The sequence below is a fragment of the Myxocyprinus asiaticus genome, chromosome 3 (genome assembly GCF_019703515.2).
Source record: "Myxocyprinus asiaticus isolate MX2 ecotype Aquarium Trade chromosome 3, UBuf_Myxa_2, whole genome shotgun sequence".
Taxonomy (NCBI): domain Eukaryota; kingdom Metazoa; phylum Chordata; class Actinopteri; order Cypriniformes; family Catostomidae; genus Myxocyprinus; species Myxocyprinus asiaticus.
In genome coordinates this window covers 23,655,761-23,666,462 of record NC_059346.1, presented here as the reverse complement: position 1 = coordinate 23,666,462, position 10,702 = coordinate 23,655,761, and the positions used below count along the sequence as shown (strand labels likewise).

Below are 10,702 nucleotides of genomic sequence, written 5' to 3'. Positions count from 1 at the left end.
CTAGAAGGGGCGCTCTTGATCCCCAAAGAGACTGCTGATGTCGAGATTTATAGTTAAAAGACATTGGTTAAACCACTAGAGTCTTGTGGATTACGTATTTGCTTATATATGATATTGCAGTATATACTTTTTGGAGCTTTAAAGTTTTGGTCATCATTTACTTGCATTGTATGGAACTTCAGAGCTGAGATATTTTTCTAAAAATCTTTGTTTGTGTTCAGAAAAAAAAAGATAGTCATACACATTTGGTATTGCATGAGGGTGAGTAGATGATGAGAGAATTTTCATTTTTGGGTGAACTATTCCTTAAATATCAAAAACGTTACACACTTTATACACATCCATCTCTTCTGGTCACTTTGGTTTTGATCACATCTCTTCAATATGCTCACTCACATTTCTCGATTCATTGTTGGCATGATAGAAGCTTTCCATGCTGAAGCACAGTACAGTAAAGTCTGGTAAGTCCTTCACCACACACCTTGCCACTTCCTCTGACAAGTATGACTATTACATTCGATACCAACAGTACTTGCTAGTGTGCATACTATGAATGCACTTGACAAGAAACTGTGGCTATGTCAACCAATACTCTTAGTATTTTTGAAGCATATGGCCTACTGTAGTAGATACAGCAGAAATAGTAAGAATAGTACGATAGTATGCTATTCTGAATTTAGCCAGTCCTGTGTAGTGTGTATGACCCTTTGGTTCCATTTTGTTTCAGTTGTTCCATTAAAAAGAAAAGGTCAAAACAAATTGTGGATAAAACTGCATAATGGACCAGTATTTTTTTTTCCAAGGTCTCATGCTTTCATTGAACTGGAAACTCAAACAGCAGCTAAATTTGCACTCCTGATACTTACGATAATATATCTTTACAGATTCTTTCAGATGGCAGCTTTCCATCCTTAAAACAGGTTGAGGGTCTGCTGTGAGACCAATAGGTGGAGCCATTTTCCTGCCACCAAGCTTTCCAGTCTGATTGCTCTTCCATCTTCACAACACCACACTATTTCTAATACCTTTTGCAGTAGCACAGTCCTAATCAAACAGCAGTGTGAGAAAAAATATTGCATGCTTACAGTAAATCATTTGGTACTGAATCAGGAAAGTTTTTATTTGTTTTATTTATTCCATCTTCACAATAAATCCTTCTGCCACCATCTTGCCTCGGTTATCAGTACCATTTCTCCCCAAGCAGGGCTCCTGTTGCTTTACTGGTAAAGGATGTTGCAGGCAACAACAAGGTAATGGGTTCAATTGCCAGGGAACACACAAACTGATAAAATGTATATCTTCAATGCACTATAAGTCACCTTGGATAAAAGAATCTGCCTAATGCATTAATGTAAATGGAATCTTGCATTACTTCTGAAAGCATTCTTCTGTACGAAATGAGAACTGCACCACAATGTTGTTGCTTTATTCAGAATTAAAACAGCCAGAAACAAACCATTATCTGTTGTGTTGGAAATGGCTCTACCTTGAGGCTCTCCCAAGTTCTGTGCAGAAGAAAACCTGTAATGCTTTAAATGTTGCATGCACATGAAATGTTTTTCCCATCTTCTAAGGTGCTTATACTTTTCACTTTGACTCCTTAAGAACCCTCTTTTAGAGTCATAGAAATTGGTGCTTGTCAGAAGTGATAAAAACATTCAGCTGAATCCCATTCCCCTCTACTCTAATAGCACCATTACAAGGCTATGTCTGTTTTTTTTTTTGTTTTTTGTTTTTTTTGTACTGGATAATAATGAGCAAAAGACTTAGGCACAGTTAAGAATAATTAAACAGGCATTTAGGATAATTTTTTGCATGTGGCCAAATGGTTTCAATTATGTATGCAAAGGACCACAAAAATAGATTCCAAAAAAAGTTGATGAAGCATACACCCAATTAAATATGACTGTAACATAACAGCTATATTAATTTAAGTCTCACTATTGCAATCTAAAAATCAAAAAATCAAATATGCTTGAAAATCAAAATATGTATAGCAGAGGTGCGCAGTGGCAGTGCTTTGCATATATTCTGACTGGTCATATACAAGTTTGGCTAGGAGATACTATATAGGGTATACAAGTTTGTCTAAGAGTGTGTACTGTACATATCTACTGAAACCACACTAACAACCAGTGCAGCACAAATTATAGAGTGCATCACCACTGCATGATCCAAAGTGACACTTTAAGAGCTGAGACCCAGTTGAGACTAACTCTGCTGGTATCATTTATTGAGAGCCTGAACTTGAAGCATCTTAGTGGCTTTTCGGCTGCCATGTCCCCCTTATGTCTCATAATGATTCATGCACACCACAATGCACTGTGTATTGCTCTCTAATGATTCCAGTTGTTTTAATGAGGGCACAGAATGCATAGCTTCATTGTGTGGGGAAAACTAGTTTGAGGATAACATGGTTAATAAAATGCAATAGGCTTATCCTGAAAAGAAAGAGACTGATGATTTGTGTATATATATATATATATATATATATATATATATATATATATATATATATATATATATATGTGTGTGTGTGTGTGTGTGTGTGTGTGTGTGTGTGTGTGTGTGTGTGCAATGCATTTCCTTTCCTCCTGTTGTTTGTGCCTGCACTCAACTGATGTCATGTTTTAATCTCCCTCTGCATTTGTTTGTGGGTGTGTGACTAATATGCAAAGCATTGTGTATGTAAGCTATATGACACAGCAGGCTTCATATTTATTTATTTTTTTGTGCATTCAATCTATTCCTCGTTTTAAATTATTTGATTAGATGTTTAAATTTTAGACTTAGTTTAACGATCATAATGGCATGTGAATCAATGAATATAATTGTGAACTCATACAGAAAAAACAGGCAGACAGAAAGGCGTAAATAGTGGTAAGTAATGTAGTCATTGTTTGTGGATCCGTATCTCTGGGAGTGGTTGGGTTTGAGAGAGCATGAAGGTGCTTGCATATTTGCAGAGGTTGCCCTAAGCATAACTTAATGAAGGACAAGCTGACAAGACATTTAAAATCAAAATTCCGCCCATGCCTGACTTAAGTTGCAGAATGTTATATGTAGCCATGAGATGTCCTCCCAGGCAGCAGTAATGATGTAATTTAAATGCAACATCTTAATGAATTTATATATACATTTTCCTTAAAGCAATATGCAGATGTAAAAGTGTAGTTTATATTTTTGAGCAAATCATCATATTTTACATTAATCTCCTAAGAATCACATGCAGTTTTCATAATTGTAAGTTACGGTGTCTGGAACACAATACTTGCACCTCGAGCCGGAGATGCTTGTTTCCTTGGTAACGGGGGTCTCGTTGAATTTCTCCAATGCACTTGAACGCGCCTGTTCTGGAGCTATCTACGGGTTATAGATGTTGACAGGCTCCCTTTGATTATTTTTTATGAGAAAAAACATCTCTGTCTTTTTTAAATGAAAGCAAAACAAGTCCATCGACAGTGCCGCATGTAAATGGTGATAATACATAAATTAAGAAAGTTAAGGATTTATCAGCGTGTCAGAAATGTATTATTTTCAAAAGACGCCACTAATGCTACATTAACTTGTGTCTTACCAAAGGAACATACATAACAGATACTAATCTAAGTGTATGTTCATTTCACAATAAACCAGTTTGAGTCGTGGTAGTCTAGCTGCTGATTGGCTCAGACAGTTTTTACCAATTGCTAAAACGAAAACGAAACAGATGCATTTCGTAAAGAAATTATTCGCACAAAACTAACATTAATGATATCTAATATATAGCCTAACTGGTGTCGCGCGAATGAAAAACATCAACGCTGTGTAAGAAATCCGTTCAGTCGGTTAAATCAGACGGTACTGTGTTGACCTGAGATTTTCTTCGCATTATCGCAAACGTTTTGAAGTCTATTCGACCGTGACAGCTCCGTGGTATCAGGCGTAATCTGCGGGTGAGCGCGCGCATCAGTGCGCGAGCACAGTTTTCAGCACCAAGGACAGCGTCTCTCACAGAGCAGCATCAGGTCACCCAGTCGCGCGACGGTACGTGCAAAACCTTAACTACAATTCAGACACGACAAGAGCGAGAGAAGTGACTGATTTTTTTTATGTAGATGACTTCAGGAATACTACAAAACTGATTTTTGCACGTTCTCCTGGGAAACAGAGAGAGAGAGTACATCTGTGAGACGACTATCAAGAGGAGCGAGCATCATTCCACAAAGGCGTGTTGACATGGATTTCTCGATAATGAACAGGTTTTATGACCAGTGCACAAAGAGTCAATAAATCAAGCACATCCCTCAGCGGAGTAGATTGAGTTGATCACATTCCAGTGCTACTGGAGAGGACGCATTGGCAGAGGATCTGTCCAACCAACGGACATCGACACGTATCCTCCACAGGGCACTCAGCTTGACTTTTCTACGATCCAGGGCAAAATGCGTCTGGTTCTGTTCGCCTTCCTCATCTATTGCTCCTGTGCGAGAGGTGGGTGCGAACCGAAGACTGTAAATATCGGGGCTGTCCTGAGCCAGAAGAGATATGAACAAGTGTTTAAAGACGCTGTCACCCAAGCCAACAATATATACGGCAAAGATAAGTTCAAGATGAACGCTATTTCTGTCACCCATAAACCCAACGCTATCCAGATGGCACTCTCCGTATGTGAGGACCTCATCTCCAACCAGGTAAAACTCGCAAACCAAACAGTCTGTTCAGTTCACTCTGAACGACGCACTTTTAAAATCTTTGCATTTTAAGTGCGAAATCAAAGAAGACTATCACTTTGGCATAGTAAAAAAAAATATATTTTTTTATCTACAAAAAGCCTGTTTATCTATCTATCTATCTATCTATCTATCTATCTATCTATCTATCTATCTATCTATCAAAATAATAACAACGACTATATATATATATATATATATATATATATATACATATATTATTATTATTATTATTATTTAAAACATTAGGCTACCGTTGCAGATGACTCCCTGCTGTAAAATTAAATATTTAGCCCTGTATACCAGACACTGAAACCAAGCTTATTTATTATTATTATTATTATTATTATTATTATTCATTATTTTATTCATTATTATATTTTTGATAGCCAGGCGACTATATAATTGTTTCTGATAAACGCGAATTGTTTTATTTTTTTATTTAATCACCGTAACTTCATATGTTTGCAAAAGGTTGTTGCGCATCTCAGCAATAAAGCACTTGAACAAATGAAAATATTCAACAGGATCGAGGGTCCATTTTGTTGTTAAGGCTGTAAGGCTGTTCTCAGAGGTTATATGTACTGAAATTAACCTGAAATAATTGACAGAATATATATGAGACTGTCTGTGAGTCATGTGGCGTCATGTAAATACAAATCACAGCAGAAGTAGAACGTTTATGGCAACACTACTGACCCCTGCACTAGGCGCCATGGCACCACCGCTGGCCCATCTCGAATATTTTAATGAAAAACGAGGCCAACATGGCGTCGGCCCTATTGATAACAGCTGCATTGTATTGGCGAGGAAAGCTCTAGCAGAATATTAAACATCGATGGAGGCAGAGATTAGACTCTTCAACGCTGCAGTATGGATTACCATCCAAATTGTGTTTACCGGCCAAACAGAGCCTTGCACGTGCACAGACGTGTATGGATGAAGTTAACAAAACCAAACTTCAAAGTGCAGATGCTGTTTCTACACTTTTGACATTTAACTTTTGGTTTTGCTTCTTCAGCCACGTTGAAGAATGCTTTATAAATACTTTCAAAAACAAATACAGATTAAAGCAGCACAGTTACATATAAATTATTCATGAATAGGCCTATACATCCTGAAAATCAGGATATCGATGTGACAAAAACGAAGCAAAAGTGAGTGATGAAGCTTTCTCAGATTTCTCTCCTCATTAAGATCCTGATGTCCACAGGTCTATGCAATCTTGGTGAGCCACCCACCCCAGTCCAACGACCATCTGACCCCCACACCGGTGTCCTACACAGCTGGATTTTACCGGATCCCTGTGGTGGGCCTCACCACCCGCATGTCTATCTACTCAGATAAGGTGAGTGTTGATGGGCACTAGCAGCGACATACTGTATAGTACTGCACCTCACTATGATTTAATCCTGCTTGCATTTAGCATTCGCAGTTGTTATCTGTCCTTCTCATTTGTCAGAACTGTGAACTTTTTTAGGCAGAGGCTATTTGCACGAAGGGCAAATAGCACAAGTAGATGCTACAGTATTTCATTAAGTGTAAATAAGAACAAAAAGCATTTTCTTTGCACTAAGTGCAAATAGTGTTAGATGCTATTTGCACTCCTAATTAGATACTAACATACAGTATGGTGCCATCACTGCAGTGTGTTTATTGTGTTTACTGAGAGTCCAACAGACACCCTACACCAGCCCACACCCCTAAACCTAACCCTAACCTTCCCTTACTAAAATTAAACATAAACAGGAACCAGAGTGCCACCATGGTATTTTGTAGTAAAATCATAGTAACCAAAATAATTTACATGGTTACTATATTATCACCATATTACTGTAGTAATACCATGGTTAATTGCATTAAAACTATGGCTTCTGCCAAAAACATGGTTACTTCAATATTACTATAGTAAAACCATGGTTAATTTTACCCTGATGAAACCTTTCTTTCAACTCCCCGACTGTCACAGTGACCAAATCACTGCGAGGAAATGAACCTTTATATTCATTTTTATCTATTATGAAATTTGAAGAGACAGGAGACAGGAAACAGGATGGGAAAAAAGGTGTAATCGAACCCGGGTCGTCCGCAGGAAAAAGCACATGCACATCGTCACTGCAGCGACACTAGGGGCACAGTTTGTCTTCAATTTCCACCAGACTATGAGAGTGCAAATAGCCACCCTGTGTGGCAGGTGTTATTTACACCTAGTGCAAATAGTCACTCCGCCTTTTTAAATGTGCTTTGCTTGGAGTTTAAGTATGCAAACCTTTGATGGAAGCTATGAAGACCTGATTACATGTGTTATAATATACTAGTGTCTGACTGGGGATGGTGGTCCTCCGGACTAATCTAGATTCCCACAGAAAGACTATAACATACAGTCTTTGCGTTATGGCATCTTGGCACACTAAGAAGTGATGTTGGGATCTGTCTCTAAATTAAATACAGTTAAAGTGATTAAATTCTAATGAACTGAAATTGCTTCGGGCCTTTGTGTAGCCTCTCGAGAGTCACCAGTTATTTTCCCCCACCCGTCCTTCTAGAGTATCCACCTTTCATTCCTGCGCACAGTGCCGCCCTATTCCCAGCAAGCCCAGGTGTGGTTTGACATGATGCGAGAGTTCCAGTGGAATCACATCATCCTGATCGTGAGTGATGACCATGAGGGCAGAGCAGCACAGAAAAGACTGGAAACCCTGCTGGAGGAGAGGGAGACGAAGGTGAGATGCGTGAGCAGCCAACTCACATGACCCAGCGTCTATATGAGTGTGTGTGTAAGTCAGTGTGTGTTCCTGTAATCAGTACCTCAGAGGTCCTCTGTATATGTTAAATGTTTTCTTTTTTCTGTTATATAAACACATTTCTTTCCATTGGCTAACATTATTTATGCCAAAGACATCAGCAGCGTCTTAAGTGGTTTATCTGCAAAACTTTGTACTTTTCTACTCATCTCATATTGCTTTTTACCATAGTCAGATTCTCCTACTTGTCTGTCCACAACAGGAGCAAAATGAGGGACTTAACCTGGGGCTGTGCAAAAAATCAATGGCAGGGGATTTGGCTGGTTTGAGGTTTTAAGCTGGAGATCTGTGAGAATTTCTTCCCAGCAACAGACTGTGGTTAAAATATTGAGTGTTCTCTCTGGTGGTTAGAATTCATTTTTGATCTGTTTGTAGTGCTTATATTTCACACTGCTCAATATTTCACAATATCCCAGATAATATATGAAAGTATTTAATAAAATATTCAAAGATAAGGGTAGTTACAAACTGTGTAAGCATTTAACTAGTTCTACTTGTCTCTGCACATGAAACAAAATTTCAAGAATTTGTAATGAGATAATTGTCAAGGGTCTGAATCCATTTGGTGGCCCTGTATATTTGGGAAGACTGCACCACAATGTTGTTGCAATGTCATTTCCAGTAATGGCAGCCCAAAGGCCAGCTGGTTTTATAGGCACATTCTCCCGTTCTGGGAACTCATCAGCAGAAGGACTCATGAAAATCTTTTGTTTGTGTCTGTAATTACTATAAAACCTTGGCTGCTAGTTGACTACAGGTCTTAGATTGCTGCGTATAAAGGACATTGGTATTATGATTAATGAGAAAAACATCAATCCTTCTCTGCCTGCTGTGAGTTAGGGCATAATCAGGCTTTTTAATTCTTCATTAACATCAGTGAGTTTTCTGCTTGAATGACTCAGTCTTGGACTGTAGCTGTGGTTTGAGGGAAACAAGCTTTGAATAATTACTGCTTTTTACCATTTTGCTTTGGAAGTCCAAGTTCACAGGCAGGTTGGCATTTACGCAACACAACTAGACTTCAAATTAATTATCGCTTAATCACCCACAATTTTCTGAACTGCTGAAATGTATTCTGTTTTACATTAAATACATTCTTTAATAAAAGTACAAAAATATCAAAGAATCCTTGTCCATCCATCCAGTCTAGCAGAAATTTTCAGACAAAGGCAAATGAGAAAGAAAAGCATAGAAAGACGGTCTATGTGTTCTAAAGCAGGGCACATTCAGTGGCTCTGAAGTAATTGCATTATCTTAATAGAGCACTTTAAATATTCTCTTTATTTCTGGCCATATGTCTGGACAGGCATTTCTTGTGGCAGCAACAAGCTGTGCTTCATAGACTGTAGTCAATGTTCTTTCATGGTAGATTGACGAAATTTAAACTGATGGATGGGATGGCGTGAACTGGAATAAGTTGCCCTGGGATTTGCTGCACAATTAATAAAAAGCAATGTTTTTTGTTTTTTTTTACGTATGCATCTTAATGAGATGCATTTTGAAGACATTACCATTTCTTATTAATTGTGGAAAAGCATAGAGCACCCTCAGGGCAAGTTAAAGCTCATTTGTATAAGTATTTTAAATTAAATACTGGCGGAAAAAGATGATGCAAATAGTTAAAGAGGGAAAGTCATCAAAATATCACCCAAGTTCAAACCATATGCAGGAACAGATAAGGTTGCCTCCTCCATGTAGTCTTTGTTGATGTTTTTGCAAGCCTCAGGATTAAAGTTTCCCAATTTGAAGCAGAAAAGTGGAGATATGTTGGAATGCTTTACTGCGCACCATTTATAACTGTTTATAATATTCTGTGTCTGCATATTTTCTCTGTGCACATTATTCATCAGAGTAAAAACAGGAACTATGAAAACCTCGACCAACTGTCCTTTGACAACAAGCGAGGACCCAAGGTATATTTGCATGGTCAATGCACGCCGCCCAAAAGTTCTCTGAAAGTAGCCACTAGAAACCAGTCAAACAATTCAACAACCGATTCCAGAGATCCTTATCCCGCCAGCACGTCTATTTATGTTTGGATTCTTTTTATGATTTCAAACGAGAATGGGTTATTTTTTCTGTTTAAGCGTGTACAAAAAATCGCTCCCCCACCTCTCACTTTTTTATTTTTGTGTAAAGGAATGCATGTACTGAAGCCAGCAAGATTGCAAGTCTATTGTTTTGACACAGTACGTGGAGATCTGGTCGTGTGGGACAGGCACTATCCAGATGTAACTCCCACCTTTCTGCAGCATTTCTACCTTTTGGTTGGTTTTTTTTTGTTTGTTTGAGAAAAAAGCCACCACCACCATCTTCCTTTTCCTTCACCTGTTTTTTGCTTTCCGGTTGCATCAATCTTCTTCTCCCTGTTGCTCTAACATGCACGTTCTTCCTTGGAATCTTGATTCTCTTCAGTTTGCATGTGAAAATGCAGAACTTTTTTCCTGCTCCAAGCTTACTTGCGTTTTTTTTAATTTAAGCAGATTATCTCAGAAACGTTTTTTACATAATTTTTTCAATCCCCCTCCCCACCCTCCAAAAAGAAAAAGAGAGAAAGAAAAAAAGAAAATGCAAGTGCTGAAAGAGCATGGTTCATGGTGGGGATGAGTCATCTACTTGACTAATGTTGTGTCCTAATCCCAGGCAGAGAAAGTGCTCCTGTTCAGCCAAGACACAAATCTGACGGCTCTGCTCCAGGAAGCCAAAGAGTTGGAGGCCCGAGTGATCATCCTGTCCGCGAGGTGAGTTAATTTCTCTCTCCTTAACCCACCTGAATACTATGGTTATCACTGATGTCACTGAATAATACATGTGGCCAGCCATCAAACTGATGTAGCTCAATGGAAGCTAGGAATGGAAAATCTTTAAAAGATTTTCATGCACAGTGTCAGAAATGAACTATTCCATTAAGGGGAAATATTTTAGAGCAGATTCATTTCAAACTATATAAAAATATACTGTGTGTCATCCTTTCATATCAAATTCCTCAGTTGAATCAATTCCTTAACATAGTCAATTCTGATCTAAATAATTACATTTGAAAATAATTGAATTAATAAATGAAATAAAATATATTTAAAGGGATAGTTCACCCAAAAATACTTCCTCATGCCATCTCAGATGTGTATGACTTTCTTCTGCAGAACACAAATTAAGATTTTTTGAAGAATATCTCAGCACTGTAGG

General features: G+C 38.1%; 1 protein-coding gene across 4 annotated transcripts in view; it reads left to right on the top strand.

Moving 5' to 3' along the window:
* The first annotated feature begins 3,871 nt into the window (after nt 1-3,871).
* LOC127420022 (glutamate receptor ionotropic, NMDA 1-like) overlaps nt 3,872-10,702 on the top strand; it is a 37,764-nt gene continuing 30,933 nt past the window's right edge. The window contains exons 1-6 of one of the 4 annotated variants that reach the window (XM_051661938.1): nt 3,872-4,026; nt 4,098-4,673; nt 5,926-6,060; nt 7,259-7,435; nt 9,367-9,429; nt 10,160-10,257. In XM_051661938.1, coding sequence (XP_051517898.1) covers nt 4,425-4,673; nt 5,926-6,060; nt 7,259-7,435; nt 9,367-9,429; nt 10,160-10,257 — 722 coding nt within the window. In that variant the 5' untranslated portion in view covers nt 3,872-4,026; nt 4,098-4,424. Of the gene's footprint in view, nt 4,674-5,925; nt 6,061-7,258; nt 7,436-9,366; nt 9,430-10,159; nt 10,258-10,702 lie in introns of all 4 variants that reach the window. The other 3 variants (XM_051661957.1, XM_051661947.1, XM_051661965.1) reach the window with 3 other exon arrangements.